General features: G+C 49.6%; 8 protein-coding genes across 8 annotated transcripts; 4 read left to right on the top strand and 4 right to left on the bottom strand. All coding sequences in view use genetic code 12, as the record gives it.

Moving 5' to 3' along the window:
• DIURU_000523 (uncharacterized protein) lies at positions 1-595 on the top strand (the record flags this gene model as incomplete). The annotated part of the gene is made up of 1 exon (XM_034158189.1): positions 1-595. A coding segment is annotated over one exon (595 nt), but the record flags the coding sequence as incomplete, so codon positions are not given.
• A 792-nt stretch (positions 596-1,387) lies between these two features.
• Positions 1,388-2,329, top strand: SEC62 (Sec63 complex subunit; the record flags this gene model as incomplete). Its single annotated transcript, XM_034158178.1, has 1 exon — positions 1,388-2,329. One exon carries the CDS (start codon positions 1,388-1,390, stop codon positions 2,327-2,329), a length of 942 nt encoding a protein of 313 aa, XP_034014683.1.
• A 34-nt stretch (positions 2,330-2,363) lies between these two features.
• Positions 2,364-4,214, bottom strand: DIURU_000521 (polynucleotide 5'-hydroxyl-kinase; the record flags this gene model as incomplete). Its single annotated transcript, XM_034158167.1, has 1 exon — positions 2,364-4,214. One exon carries the CDS (start codon positions 4,212-4,214, stop codon positions 2,364-2,366), a length of 1,851 nt encoding a protein of 616 aa, XP_034014682.1.
• A 362-nt stretch (positions 4,215-4,576) lies between these two features.
• APA2 (bifunctional AP-4-A phosphorylase/ADP sulfurylase) lies at positions 4,577-5,497 on the top strand (the record flags this gene model as incomplete). The annotated part of the gene is made up of 1 exon (XM_034158156.1): positions 4,577-5,497. One exon carries the CDS (start codon positions 4,577-4,579, stop codon positions 5,495-5,497), a length of 921 nt encoding a protein of 306 aa, XP_034014681.1.
• A 27-nt stretch (positions 5,498-5,524) lies between these two features.
• Positions 5,525-7,753, bottom strand: ABZ1 (4-amino-4-deoxychorismate synthase; the record flags this gene model as incomplete). The annotated part of the gene is made up of 1 exon (XM_034158144.1): positions 5,525-7,753. One exon carries the CDS (start codon positions 7,751-7,753, stop codon positions 5,525-5,527), a length of 2,229 nt encoding a protein of 742 aa, XP_034014680.1.
• A 1,119-nt stretch (positions 7,754-8,872) lies between these two features.
• DIURU_000518 (uncharacterized protein) lies at positions 8,873-9,382 on the bottom strand (the record flags this gene model as incomplete). The annotated part of the gene is made up of 1 exon (XM_034158133.1): positions 8,873-9,382. The coding sequence occupies one exon, from the start codon at positions 9,380-9,382 to the stop codon at positions 8,873-8,875; it is 510 nt and encodes a 169-aa protein (XP_034014679.1).
• A 1,152-nt stretch (positions 9,383-10,534) lies between these two features.
• Positions 10,535-14,431, top strand: DIURU_000517 (Elongator subunit; the record flags this gene model as incomplete). Its single annotated transcript, XM_034158122.1, has 1 exon — positions 10,535-14,431. One exon carries the CDS (start codon positions 10,535-10,537, stop codon positions 14,429-14,431), a length of 3,897 nt encoding a protein of 1,298 aa, XP_034014678.1.
• Positions 14,432-14,442: 11 nt separating this feature from the next.
• Positions 14,443-15,105, bottom strand: RAD59 (Rad59p; the record flags this gene model as incomplete). Its single annotated transcript, XM_034158111.1, has 1 exon — positions 14,443-15,105. One exon carries the CDS (start codon positions 15,103-15,105, stop codon positions 14,443-14,445), a length of 663 nt encoding a protein of 220 aa, XP_034014677.1.
• Between the last annotated feature and the right edge of the window lie 328 nt (positions 15,106-15,433).

The following is a 15,433-nucleotide window of genomic DNA, read 5'->3' as shown; positions in this document are numbered from 1 at the left end:
CATTGTTAAGGAAAACGAACACGGTGTTGTGACTACTGCTGAATGTGTTGTTGAAGTTACCACAGACGCTACTGGTGGCGTGGTCACCAAGACTTCCACCATCGGTAGTAAGCCTACCGAATGTGACGTGTGCTCGGTGTACACCACTGCTGTTGTGGAAACTAAGGACAACGGTGCTGTCGTGACTGCTGAACATGTTGTTGAAGTCACTACCGACTCTACTGGCGGTGTGATCACTTCTACTGTGGCTCCTCACTACACCACCTTGATCACCACTAACGAAAATGGTGAAGTGTTAACGTACACAACCCTTGAAAGCGAGGCCAAGACGACTGACACCGGGTCTGGAAACAACGTCGACTCCGGCTCAGGTGAAGGCTCGCCCAATGTGCCCGCCGGTGAAGGCCAAGCCAATACTTTGGCTGGGTCTAATGTGGTACCCTCTGGTTCCACTGTGTTGACACTTCCTGGTGCTCAAAGTACTGCTGGCTCCACCCCTGGTGGGTCCGAACCTTCGGTTATTGCTGAGGGCAGCGCGTCGACCAAGTTGATCTCGAGATCGTTGGCGGCGATGTTGCTTCTCTTTGTTTTGTGATTCCCCTTTAATTCACCTAGCGTGATATTGTGATTTGATACCTATATTGAATAAAAGTTTATTATAAATTTTGTAGTGTTTTGCAAACTTATTCACCTTTAAATCATTTAACTTAACGCGCCACAGTATAAGCGACTTGCGAATTAACAACTAGTAGGACTGTAAAGGCTATCAAGTGGCATTGGCCAATGTACTAAGGGATGGAGGCTAAAATAGTACAACGACAAAGCGAGTCGAGTATAGGTTAGCCGATGGTCACCAAACTGCGACAACCGTTAGAAGTACAGTAGAAATTTATCCGAACTATAGACGAATGAGTACAGTTTCCCTGTCAAACGTCAAAAAGTCGATTGATTTCGATATCGACCAAACGCCACCCCTGCCAGCTTTGGCTATTCAAAACCAAAATGACTACTGCATAACAGGGAAACGGAGTCGAGGAATCTGGCCGCCGCCCCCAAATATGGTCAATCCTTCGATAGTGTAGTCTGACGGGAAGTAATATCAATGAAAGCGAGATTGTGGTGAAGGGATATGCATTTGTCTAGAACGCAAAGAGGCTGATAACCAAAGTCTGAGTCTCACGGAGCTCTCCATCAGTGGCATTAGGGCTCGTACTTGAATGAATACATCGCGGTCGAAGGATCATGTTGGTCTCAGCTATCGAACTGATTCCAATTACTGAGAATCACTGGCTTGACTTGGGGGGTTTCTCCCGGGCTCAACACCATCGACCGGGGAGACAACTCGCACTGGAAAATTCACGCGTTGTAGTACACGTACACCTCAACTATGTCTCAACCCGCAGCCAAGCCAGCGGCCCCCGTCCAGAGTCAGCAGGTGAAGGTCGAAACGGAGCAGCGTTCTCCAATTGCCATCGCCCTTGCACGCTGGTTAAAGGACCATCGCGATCTCAAGCAGCGCGTGGGTTTGCTCAATAATGAACAGGACATCAGCTTCTTCCGCTACAAGCGGTTCCGTCGTTTGTTGACAAGCGACGTGTACAAGAAAGCCCAACAGAATCCCAAGAACGGTTTGATTCCTATAGAAGCCGACGTTGACGCCGACAAAGCGTTTGTATTGTTGATCCAAAACCAAATGATCGTCCCCGTGCAAAAATTACACTGGGCTGAAATCAAGGCCGTACGCGGATGGAAACCCAACCGTCAAAAGCCGACGCTTAAGCGGATCAATGAGGCTCGCGTTGACCCTGACTCGTACTTCGCCTGGACCTACCAGAAGCCGAACCCTTACGCACCACTTTTGGCGTTATTATTTATCGCAGCGGTGTTCACCGTCATTTTGTTCCCGTTGTGGCCTAACTTCATGAAGCGTGGGGTGTGGTACTTGCTGATGGGTGCATTGGGATTGATCGGTTGCTTCTTCGGTATCGCCATCGTGCGGTTGATCGTGTATGTCATCACAGCATTGACGATGCCTCGCGGTCTTTGGTTGTTCCCCAACTTGTTCGAAGACTGCGGTGTCATTGAATCGTTCCAGCCTGCCTACGGTTGGGAAAAGGAGCGGAAGAAGAAGGGTAAGAAGAAGTCGAAGGGCACTGCCGCCGCGGCAACCCCCGGTGCTCTGGCCCCTGCTCCCGCTACCAGCACCAAAGCAAACTCCGCTTCCACTCCTGTGTCAGTGGGATCGGATAAACAGGCGGCTTCCGGAGCTGCTGCTGGCCAATCTCTCCCGACTAAGAGAAAGGTGACTCTCGAAGAGGTTGATGAGTAGAAGTGCTGTAATATATACATATGAATGAATTCCCCTACCGGCCTTTCCGGCCAATGTTCCGGCGCACTCGCCATACCCCTCCGACTCGCTCTTTATCATCCAGAGACACATAGGGAATCACAGGCTTGACCAAATCGGTGGCGGCGCCCGATTTTTTATGATCGTTATAAACGTCCAAGTGTCGTTTGTGACTGCTGAGCATGCCGGGGTTCAAAAGCTCACATGGCGGAATCTCGCCTTCACCCTTCACTAAAACTATAGCCCCTTCATCTACTCGCTCGATCACTTCGGGACCGAGATACAAATTGATAGTCTTGCGATTGGTGTCGATGCTGTGAATCATGGCGAGCCCTAGCAATGTTGTCTTGGGCTCGAGCTCGAGCCAGGTACTTCCCTGGATGTAGTTGGGTACTTCATCTCCACTTTCCACAGGAATTCGCTCGTAGATACTGGGATCAACCACATACACTGCCATGATCGTCACCTCAACCATCGCCACCAAGTCTTGTAATTGGAAATTCGCTGGACAGTCGTAGTTGAGCACAGACATCGCTCTGATGCCTCCCTCCACACCGTAACTTACTTTGTAGGGGGCGTTATCGAGCAAATGGTGATCGAAGTCATAGCGATGACCATGACGATGAAAGTAGCACAATTTAGCAAGTGTGCGGATATGAGGAGCCGAGAATGTGGGCTGATGACTGAGACAAGGGACAAAGTGGTGCATGTTGTGGGTTAAAGTCTCAGCTAAATTTTCTTCGTCATCTTGACCCATGATCACCAAGTGGTCAATGGAAATCATATCACAAATCTGCCGTAACAATTCTTTACCGAAGCCTTTGATCCAGCCAGGGGTATTGATAATCAAAGGATGACGCTGAGTGGCATGATGTTTCTGGTAATAATCTAGAAGCTGACGAATGATCTGTAAATATAGTTTTGGGTGATGAGCCGGAGACGAGTAGCCAAAGTAAGCAGTGGTGTCGGTAACTCTTTCCTCCAACATCCCTAGCAATGGTTGCGATACATGCAAAAGCCCTAAACAATAAGGGGGAATACCTTCAGATTGTCCTGGATCTGTCTCAAGATAACACACTTCTCGTGAATATTGAAGCAACACTTGGTTTGATAAAGCCTTCGCAAACGTCAGCTTACCGCTGTTTTTCCCCCCAACGATACACACCACTGAAGCTTTTTTGGGTTTACCCACAAACAGTGTGACCGCATCAAGCGCCTTCAACTGGTCGCCGCTGATACTCACAGCGGGTGTCGGCAGATGCCCGCTAATGATCTCATATGATAGCAGGTAGAACCTTGCTTGAAACGCATCTGATTCCAATAAGTCTGCTGACGGAGGAAGGAGACGTTTGTACAATGGAGCGTAAGTACTGATTTTCTCCAAACCAGTGAAATTCTGTTCCAATTTGATGATTGTTTCCCCTTGAACTGGTAGATTAGGCGAGGAGGAGGTCGATTCAGACGGCACCGAACCAAATAGTAAGAGCCCTTGAGCATGAGTGACTGTTATGGGGAGGGCAATTTCACTGCTTTTGAGTTGATGGCAATCATTGATGAGAAGTGTACCTAGAAGTACAGTAAGTTTGAACTGGCCACACACAATGATATGATCTGGCCCCAGCAAACCCACGTATGAGGTTTTGCCCTCCATGGCAAAGTTTTGTTGATTGGGAGAGAAATTCAGGTTGTACACTGCCAAGTCGACGGTTGCAAGTTCAATGGCTTCCCAAGGAGGCACCACCTGTTGAGCTTGAGGCTGCGCCAGTGACCGGAATCCCTCCTCTGTATCATCGTCCAGCGAGTTTTGTTCATATTTGATCACATCTTCAGTTGCATCATTGTCTTGTAGGGAAGCGAAGGCAGACATGTCCGATGAGATGACTTGGAATGGGTATGTATGGGACGTATGATTTAATACAAGCTCGATGAAATCACCAAAACTAGTAGTTGGTCGGTTATTTGGACTTCCCGAGCCTGTTTCAGGATGGGCTGTCAAAGCTCACAGGATCAAGCCTCTCCAGGTTTGGTATCAGTAAGTGATGGAGTGCGGCATTGGTGGTGATAAGCATATACGAATTCATAACCAACTTTTTGATCGCAATATGAAAAGATTTGTGGAAATACATATCAAGTCACCGGTAATCCATTTCTATGTGAAAGTTAGAGTGTTATTCCATTGATCAAGTTGCTACTATAGTGGAGCTCTGTCGTGCGCACTAAAGAGCAGCCATGTCAATCTCCCTCCCCAGTGATTTCACCAACATTCTCGAGCAGAAGTTCGAAAAGGCTGCAGCTGATGGCGAACTTGAGTTCAATGGTAAGGGAGCCACCACTGAAGTCGTCCACTTGCCGCACATGGACGTCCAATACACAATGTTGCCGTCTTTAATGAAACGGCCGGAAAAGGGACAGCAAAAGAAGAACCCCTTCTTGGAGCCTGAGCCAGCGCTTACCATTGTTGAGGACTTTGGTAAAGAAAACCAATTTAGATTAGTTTTCAACAAATACCCCGTGGTGCCGTGCCACTTCATGTTGCTCACGAAGGAATTCAAGTCGCAAGACACGCCGTTGCTGCCAGAAGAACTTGAGGCTATTTACTCGGTGTGCAAGCACGTAGGAAACGATTGGTTTGCTTTCTTCAACTGCGGTCCCGAGCTGGGAGCGTCGCAGCCTCACAAACATGTTCAATTCATGAAGAAGCCGCTGGGTGAATTTATCTCGTTTGCTGACAGGTTGGCCGACTCGTCATCATCATTTTTACCCAACAACAAAAACGAACCACTCCAAAATGGTAACTTACCCTTCGCCCACTTCGTGGCTCGCTTGCCGGACGGAGACATGACTGCCGACGACTTGCTGATGTATTACATGCTGTTGGTGTCTCGAGCGGCCACTGTGTTGCGGGACAATGACGTTACGAAAATGAGTTACAATTTTTTGATGACTCCCAAGTGGATGATGGTGGTGCCTCGTAAGCTGGGCGTTTACCATGAAAAGTTAGGCCTCAACTCTTGCGGCATGTTGGGGTTGTTCCTCTGTAAGAACACTCAATTGCATGACTTAGTGAAGGACGATGGTCCAGAACAGATACTCGCCGAGGTGTGCTTCCCTTCGACAGCGGGACAAAAGTCAGATGATTACCATTATTAGATGAATCTTTAGAATGTAGATGACGAATTAGCTATTTACGTTATTAGTGAATGCTTGGAGTGCCAGCGTCAACTTCAACCGCATCTCTTCCCACTCGTCGTCAAGATTGCTGAGTACCGTGATCGCACCACCAGCTCCAATGCGCCAAAGCTTGGTGGTATCAGTGTTAAGTTTATCGTCAGGGTAATGGAAAGCGGAGCGGATCACTACCAGCCAGTCAGAGTCGTCCGTCACTGACCAGTATCCCACCACTCCGGAATAGATACCTCTGCGGCCGTAGCCAGGTTGCAAAGCTTCTATGTCTTGAAGAAGCTCGATGCTTCGCTTCTTAGGGGCGCCTGTCATCAGCCCAGGTGGGAGCGAATTGCAGAGAACGTCGATACCTTTGTAACCGTTATCAGCCAAGTACCCATTGATCACACTAACCAATTGGTAGACGGTTGCATATTCCTCCACTCGCATCAATTGAGGCACATCGACCTGGGGTAAGAATTGAAGCAAATCGTGGCGGATCAAATCAACAATCATCAAGTTTTCTCCCATCTCCTTGGGCGTCCGCAAAATCCGCTCCGCATCGGCAAAAGTGACTTCAGGGGTGTTGCGAACAGTACCTTTGATCGGACGTAATTGAGCAAGCTTGCCATTCTCGGTACGTTTCCAAGAAAGAAATCTTTCAGGTGATGATGATATGAGGACACAATCATCAAACTCAAAGAAACACAGATACGGCAGAGGGTTCTTGCGAAGAGTCAACACTTTGTAGATATCCCATGCTTTAGTTGAAGTCGGGACCCTGATGGTAGATTGAGTTGTGAGACAAAGTTCATAGGAGTCGCCTGAATGTAAGTACTCTTGGCATCTAGCAAACTGCTCGCGATAAACGTCCAATACCGGTAAATCGTACTCGATGTTACCCTCGCCAATTGCTTCTACCGTCATTGGAATCGATTCAAGGTCAATAGGTTTTACATTATTCATCCCGTTAACAATTCGATCTATCCAAGAATCGTCATCGTCAAGGAAAGACATAATGTGCCATTGGCGTTGAATGTGGTCAAACACCAAGACTCGATCAATCCAAACAAGTTTCATGTCGGGCGCGGGCCCATTGCAGATTTTTGGAAGTTTCAGTAATGTGATGTGTTGACCCTCCTCATAACTTATAATGCCCATATACCCTCCAACAAAAGGAATGGATGGATTAGGCAACTTAAGGTTCTCGGGGGATACATAGTTACGTTTCATCTGTTGACCAAGATATTCCCATCCACTGCCCTCCCATTTTTTGATAATCTCCTTTGAACCGTAGGATGAAATGGTGACCTCATTGGTATCGACCAGATGCGTTATCACCTCACTCTGATTCTCAATTGGCAAACCTATAACAGACCATTCACCAGGCACAGCCGCAGAGTTTAGTAACACGAACGGTATACCCTCATGGTGTAAATGATCACAGACATCAACCGGACCCACGTTATCATCAAGAGAAATAGTTTTCAGAATGAGCTTCTTATCGGCTTGAGGCGCGAATTCACCGGATTCAATCAAGGGCTCGAAATGAACGGAATATATTCCTTTGAGTTTATCAACAGCTTCCGTATTAATGTTTCTCTGTTGACGATGTTCATCATTCCAACGTTTAGCGATATCAGCAAAGTTTTTGATGAGGTCCAAACCTTGCGTAGAACACACACTTTCAGGATGGTATTGCACCCCATAAAGAGGCAATTCACGATGCTTCACCGCCATAAGGATTGCCTTACCTTCATCTTCACAGTAAGCGAGTTGCTTGAGGTCATCACCAATCAGAGGCACGTACAATGAGTGGTACCGCACAACGTCCACTGGTGATGAGCCACCAGCGAAAAGGTCCAGAGTGTCAGTGACAACGAGCGGGAACACCTGTCCGTGACGGACGACATCCAAGCGCTCAACATCAGAGCCAAACGCGTGGCAAACCGCCTGGAACCCCAAACAAACCCCGAGGATTGGCACTTTAACGAAAGTAGGATCGTGGTACTGGTCCAAGAGCCACTTGATGATTCCCACGTCGCTGTCGTTGGCCGGGTGCCCTGGCCCAGGACCAATGACCACCCAGTCGAAGTTTCGTAAGTAATCCTGGGCAAATGTGGCGTAGTCAGATGGGGGAATGGAGTCGTTGTGGACCACCACCACTTCTTGGCCAGTCGCCTTCGCGATTAAATCAGCCAAGTTATTGGTGAACGAGTCATAGGAATCGATAAGAAGGATCATGGGGCAATTCCCCGACGGGTGGTTGTGGGTTCTGGCTCGTGGGGGTAAGGTGAGGTCGCAGCCACCGTTTGCGATCGAGCAACAAGTGTATGGCTACCAGCGACGACAAAAGGTAAACGAAACTGTGGCGACAATGCCGAGTTGAGAACGCGGTTGTGAGTAAAAATCTGCCTATGATTCTGAAGACCAGGAGTGATAGATTAGGACATTAGCGAGACGTAAGATAAGCTGGGGTTGACAGGGTCAAGCGGGGAAGGTGTACCGAAAACGCCACAGCTTCTACATGTCGAGCAAGAGCAGAAGTACAATGGTCACAAACACTCATTGAGCTTTAAGGAGCTTATGAGTGTTTTGAGGATCATAAAATTTTCACATTACGGGTATAACCTCAATGACTATTGGTCGCATCGACGACAGGTAATTTTCGCCGGAGTATGAGCGAATAATCTTTAGCATCGACATGCCATAATATGCAAAGAATTACTCAAAAAGGTGATATTGGACATTTCTTTTTGGAGTCATCACACGATTTTCACCACGAATCGACCGTAACAAATACTTAAGTTGACGAATCATGGCCACATCCAGCTACCAAATTGCACTTACTGCGTTTATTGTGAATGCATGAGGGACGCGATACAGTATGGAGTAAAGAGATTACCGAGAGGAACGAAAAACCTGTGAGATAACAAGAGATCCATAACTAAGTGGCAATTATCCAAGCCTTCTTTAGATCGTAAGCTTAGTTCATTTTTCGGAGAATTTTGGAGAAACCTCTGTAGATTTTGTGTAGGCTCTTCGATCGTTGGTAATATGCATTACATGGATACAATATACGGTTGTCGTGATCCACAAAACCGTAATTTGCTCAACATGCGATCTTGAGCATTACTATTTGCGAGATATGAATTTTTGTCCTTGTGAATGTTCAAAGGGAACGACTAAATTGAAAGATACCCGTATGATTCTGATACACAAGGGATACGAATTGCACTGAAATGGCAAGAGGTCAGATGGCGTACTGCTTTTCAGCGAATGCATGGATATCGAAGTTCTTGTAGCACTACAGGGTAAGTGAAAGATGAAAACATATTAGTTAGTTTACGTAAAAGTAATTTTTTACAACAACAAGACGGCAGCAAGGGCGACGGCACCAGTGCCGAAGCCAACAGCAACGGCGCCGTTGTCGCTCTTAGCACTGACGGTGTTGCTGTGGGCGTGATCGGCCTCGCCAGATTCATGAGAATGAGCAGCTTCGCCAGATTCATGGGCGTGGTCGTGGTCGTCACCGGATTCGTGAGCGTGGTCGTGGTCGTCACCGGATTCGTGAGCGTGGTCGTGGTCATGACCGGATTCGCCCGACTCATGGGCGTGGTCGTGGTCATCACCGGTGGTAGCAGAGGCTTGAGCAGTTTCTTCAGCCTTGGCCTCACCACCATTGGCTTCGCTCGCATGATCGTGGTCGTGGTCGTGGTCGTGGTCGTGGTCGTGATCATGGTCATGGCCGTGATCATGGTCATGGTCGTGGCCAGCGTGAGCTTCCACAGAGGCTTCAGCAGCTTCAGCAGAGCTGGCAGCAGTGGCAATAGCAGCCAAAGCAGTGATGGTAAAGACGGTTTGGAACTTCATTGTACTTGATTATAGAGAAGCTCAAGTGCCAGTCGGCGTCCTTATATAGCCGTCCAGCCCGATAACCACTATCATTTTCAATTAAACGCACGGTATAATGTGGTTCTGCTTCGCGCAGATTTGGTACCATCAATTGTGTCAATTCGTTTGGTACCTGCTCGTACCTATCGCCGAAACCACATACGATGAAGCATGATACCATGGTTCAAGTTAACGTAAACCATCGCTTGAGCCATACCACCCCAACGGTCGTTAGTAGTCTCCACAACGCCGAAGGGCACTTTATCGTAATGTCCTGCAACTACTGGCTCAACATCGTGTAAAATAATAAACTCAAAGCCGACTAATCGCTAAATTGTTCCTGGTACGTCGCACAATGGCGAGGCGGGAACATCTTTGGTAGCGAGCTGCAACGAAAAGTGTGGGGTAAGTCGGTGGGCTTCTGGTACCGATGATACCACTTTCCTTTCACCAATAAAGCTTGGCCAAGTCGTCCACCGGTGTCTTTTGGAAGCTGGGCTTCTTCTCCCCATTACCAGCCCACCTTGGCCCAAGTCTTGGCTTAACACCCTTGTGGTATCGACATGATCGGTCTTGGCAAGCGAGCATGTTTTCGGCTCAATCGGCGCTTTCTGGGGCGTAGCGCCGTTCCCAATGGGGCTCAGGACAATTCAATTAATGGTGTATCTGATTAATAACTCGTAATTCTCGACCACAACCACAACGGTTTTTCGGGCGTCCCCGCAACCGTTAATGGAAAATCACCATAGGGCAATTTCAGTGCCGCCTCCACTTGCCTGGTTTGGAAAAATCACTCTGGTCAATTCTCAGGTTAAAGGTATGAGGCTATTGTTAGCCGGCACGGGGATCTAGCATTTGCCGTTGCCGTAGCCATTGCCGATGGTCAGTGAGACGGCTTACACTCGTGCTGCAGTCGCATTTCACCAAGAGTCCCCTCATCGCATCCCCAGACTAAAGGCTTAAGGTAAAAAAAGTTACCAACATCTTATATTTGAAATTTAGGTCTTAGATCAAATTTATCAGCTCATCATCTTTCTAGCATAATTTCATATTGCATTTCCACCTCTGGATCCGCATCCGGGTCCCCTTATCATATTGCGCCATCGCCATCGCGGCTCGCACCCATATACTATGAAGAACCTTGTCACGCTAAACCGGGGCGAGATAGTTCTCGAGTCGCTCACGTACCCGGATCTTCCGGTGGTGGCGCTGACATACGACCCGGTTGCCGACAGCATCACCTGCTGTCTCGCCAACGATGAATACGTCGAGGTCCAGCAGATGCAAAAGTCGGGCCAACGGGTAGTGCTCGCCTCGTTTGCCGTCTCTGCGCCCGGGGACGTGTTACTGTTTGCCCATTTTGACGACTGGACCCAGCTCGTGTTTGTATTCACCGGAGGGGACCTCGTGGTGGCTACTTATGTCCCCGAAGCCGACTGCGACTCCACCACGGTGGAGATCGTGGGTCTGATCGATAGCGGCCTCCAGGCAGCCCAATGGTCGCCTGACGACGAGATCATTACCCTTGTCACCAACGACAATAAGGTGCTCTTGCTTCCACGCCTGTTTGATGACCCTATTTGTGATAAGCAGTTGGACGCTAACGATATTAAGATCCTGGACTCTAAACACGTATCGGTGGGCTGGGGTAAAAAAGAGACTCAGTTTAAGGGGAGAGGAGCCCATGCTCGTGAGCGGGAAGCGCTTAAACACGCAGGGCTCACTCAGGAAGGAGAGTTGAGAGACCCTACCGTCAATGAAGTGGAACGCGGAACTCTCTCGCCGCTAGATCGTCACACCACCAAAGTCTCATGGAGAGGCGACGGTGAGTACTTTGCTATATCTACAATTGAGCCCGTGGCCGTCGAAGACACCGGAGAGAGCTACGACCGTCGTGTTATCAGAGTGTTCCTGAGAGACGGTGTTCTTGATCTGGTGAACGAAGCTGTTGATGGTCTCGAACACAACTTGGCGTGGAAACCTCAGGGGGCTTTGATTGCCCTGACTCAACGCCACACCGATGACGATGGTGACGACGTGCTTGACGTGGTTTTCTACGAGCGTAATGGGCTCAGACACGGCGAGTTCAACTCAAGACTCAACCCTGAGTCAGCAGTAATTGTTGACATGCAATGGTCGTGTGACCTGGGGGTTTTGCTGATCCAATTGGACAATCAAGTACAATTGTGGACGACAAAGAACTACCACTGGTACTTGAAGCAAGTGTACAATTTCTCGTCCCCCGTCAAATTCCACAGATGGCACCCGGAAAAGCCGTTGCTGTTGATGGTAGCCACCGAAGTAAGCCTCGAGATGTTTGATTTGGCCACTACCGTCCACACTGGGGCGACGACAATGGGTGCCGACCAGGGGATGACCCTTGTAACTGATGGCGACGAAATCAAGATCACTCCTCTCGCGGTGGCTAACGTGCCTCCTCCCGTCAGTTTCAGAGAAGTGTATGTGCCTGAACCGATTATCGACGTGTGCACTAACCGTAGCGGTACTCGGTTTGCTGCTGTTGGCACCACTCAGCTTCACATCACTGCGGCCATGGAACTGCCGCTGCTGCCTGCTCCCAAAGTGGAAACCAGTGCCGCGATGGACCCTGGTTTCGCCAAGTATGTGGCATTTATCGGCGACGATACCGTGGTGGTGGCGATTGACCAAGCAGCGTTTACGTCGTTGGTGTTTTACGAGTTAGACGGTCTGGTGAGCCGAGTAGTGGATTTGGAAACTAAAGCAGTAGTGGTTAAGGCCACCGCTGACCTTACTGCGTTGGCTGTCGAATTAAGAGACGGACAAGTGTTCACTTATTCCCAAGATGGCGAACCCACTTATATCACTACTTTCCCTCAGCTTTGTCGGGAGATTGAGGTGCTTAACGACACTGCCTTTGGTATCTCGGCGCTGGCTAAGCTCTACGCCAACGACCATGAAGTGTGCACTAACGCCACCTCGCTCAAACTCTCGGAACTGCATCTTTTGTTCACCACCTCGCAACTGCAGCTTTGCTTCATTCACTTGGACCAAGCCATCACTGAAAACATCAACTTTGGTGAGTTGAACGACGAGCGGGTGCGTGCAATTGAGAGGGGGTCGTTTTTGGTCAACGTGATGCCTCTGAAGTACTCGGTGGTGCTTGAAGCTCCCAGAGGTAACTTGGAGACAATCTACCCGCGTATTATGGTGCTTTCAGCCGTACGCCAGTTGATTGTGGCTGGTGAGTACTACCAAGCGTTTATGGCGTGTCGTACTCATCGCATCGACTTGGACATCTTACACGACTACCGGCCTGATTTGTTCATGGCTAACGTCGATAAGTTTGTGGCTCAATTGGGTAAAGTGGAACACCTTGACTTATTTGTGCTGTGCTTGAAGGAAGAGAATGTGGCTGAAGTTAAATACAGGGAAACTAAAGGTGACGACGGCGAACCCGTGGCGGCCGTAACTGAACAATTAGCGTCGCTGACGCTTATCGACGAAGGTGAGGGTACTAAGCGGATTATCCGTCATGAACGCCACGGTGAGCGCGACGCTAACTCCAAGGTTAACCGCATCTGTGAGGCCATCCTTAAGGTGCTTGAAAAGCCTCAAAACCACGACCAATACTTACAAACGATCATCACTGCCTACGCGTGTCAGAAACCTCCCAATATCGAGGATGCGCTTAAGCTTATTGGTGGACTTAAGGACGAAGACCACCGCGAACTGGCCATCACCCATTTGTGCTTCTTGTACGACGTCTACAAACTCTACAACCTGCTGTTGGCGATCTACAATGTGCGCCTTGCCCTTCTGGTGGCGCAACACTCGCAAATGGACCCCAAGGAGTACCTCCCTTTCCTCCAGAACTTGCACCAACAACTGCCTCTCCGCCAGAAGTTTTTGATTGACGACCATCTTAAGAACTACACTAAGGCTCTCGGCTGGCTCTTTGAGTTGGCGGAAGCCCAGGAGTTCGATGACTACATGGTCCAACACCATCTTTACAAACAGGCGATTGCCATCTATACCAAGGAGAACAACACCCAACGTACTGAAGAGGTGTACCGTCTCTACGCTCAGTACTTGTTTGACGACAAGCAGTACCCCGACGCTGGGCTTACCTACGAGTACTTGGGCCTCGACGACGCTGCCCTCGAGCTGTGGGTGTTGGCCAAGCGGTGGAAGGAGGCGTTGGCGCTCGTGGCCCAGGACCAAGACCGCTACCGTACAGTTGCCACTGACTTGGTGGCGAGCCTTGAAAGCGACCACCGCTACGTCGAAGCCGCTGAAATCGAGCGGTTTGTGTTGGGCAACGTCGACGCCGCGTGTGTGCTTTACTGTAAGCACTACCACTACGACCAAGCTATCCTCTTAGCGAAGCTGCTGGGGAGACCCGAGCTTATTGAGCTGATAATTGACCCGCAATTGGGTGAAGGTTTCGGTACTATCGCCGAGTTGCTTGCCGACTGTAAGCAGCAGATGAACCTGCAGTTGCGGCGTTTGAGGGAGTTGCGGGATAAGAAGGCCGAGGACCCTTTCACCTTCTACGGCATGCCCGAACAGGATACTGCTGACAACGTGCTGATTGCTCCTTCGGAAACTTCAACGACGCCATCGTTCTTCACTCGTTACACTGGTAAGACGCTGGGGACGGCGAAGACGGGGGCGCTGAGAAAGACGGCTAAGAACCGTAAGCGTGAGGATAGAAAGCGGGCTAAGGGGCGTAAGGGTACTATTTATGAAGAGGAGTACTTGATTCGCTCGGTGGGGCGGTTGATTGAGCGGTTGGAGCAACAACAGCCCGATGCCTCCAATCTTATCGAGGGGCTTTTGCGTCGCCACCAACGAGAACGTGCAGTGCAAATCCAACACAACTGGGTGGAGTTGGTGCTGTTTATCACCGATAATCTCGAAGAAATCCACAACATGAGCGACCGCGACCGCGAGCGGTTGGACGACGACGGGAACGTGTACTTGATCGACCCCATCCCCGTGCCGGCAGTGCCCAAATTCCCTGTCAAAGCGATGCTAGACTTTTAAGAATGCTAATATTATATAGAGGTAATAAACCCCGCGTGATCATAACTGGTATCGACGTTTTCTTCTGGTTCGAGACGGTGGTCGTGGGCGATGTACATGTCGGCGAACGTAGCCTCATCCTGTAAGCTGAGAAAAGCGCTTTTAATGGCGTCGCTCATTGCACTGTGGCGGCTGGTAGCGATCGCCACGCCCCTATGTGTGGAACGCCCCACACCAAACCCTTCCACCATCATTGCTGTACCGTCATAGAACCATACCTCGACGTTCACTTGTATACGAGCCACGATCAAATCTTCTTGATTTTCTCTTTTTTCCACTTCAATATCTAGGGGAGTAGAGCTCACCACGCGGTGCAGCCACCCGTCAAAGCCAAACACTTGATTAGCTAGGTCAAGCACTTCTTTAGTGGGTAAGGCGTGGTCATAACGACTGAACATGCGGCGGTGTTTCCATTGAGCACGCTCCTCAAGCCGTTTGTTGAGGCGGTTATTGAAAGTGCCTAGGCGTAGTGAAGTCCACGTGCCAACATTAGGCGGTGGCGATGGTGGTGGCGTGTGTTGCGCTTGAGCAAGCTCCTCCTCACACTGGCGCTCGATGTCCGCGACCTCGTGCTGGTCGGGGAACCAAGTGGTGGTGGGGGTTTCGGCCTCGGGGGTGCCTGCACCTGAGTCCATAGAGAGTGTCGCTCTGGAGATGCGATATACGCGTCCCTGTGGTGATGCCGGTGCGGCTTTGGCCAGTGCAACGTTGCAGCGTGCGCTCTCATTAGTATGTGGAAGCTCGTGTGAGAGGCTTCCGAAGTGATAGCGAAAATCACCAAGTGCTACACCGACCACCACCTCCTAAACGGGCGCCACCGGGCAAACGAAAAAAATTATTAATAGCATCCGTTTTAACGGCAATTCTCACTCATGACAACGAAAGGGCCTGGCCATTCGCCACAAACCATAACTGATAGACAATGCGTAGGCGACGTTGCGGGGGAGGGTCCCGGCTGAATAC

This window comes from Diutina rugosa (genome assembly GCF_008704595.1).
Source record: "Diutina rugosa strain CBS 613 chromosome Unknown scaffold94_size15517, whole genome shotgun sequence".
Lineage (NCBI taxonomy): Eukaryota > Fungi > Ascomycota > Pichiomycetes > Serinales > Debaryomycetaceae > Diutina > Diutina rugosa.
The sequence above is the reverse complement of the archived record's forward strand: the minus strand, read 5'-3'. Positions and strand labels throughout refer to the sequence as shown.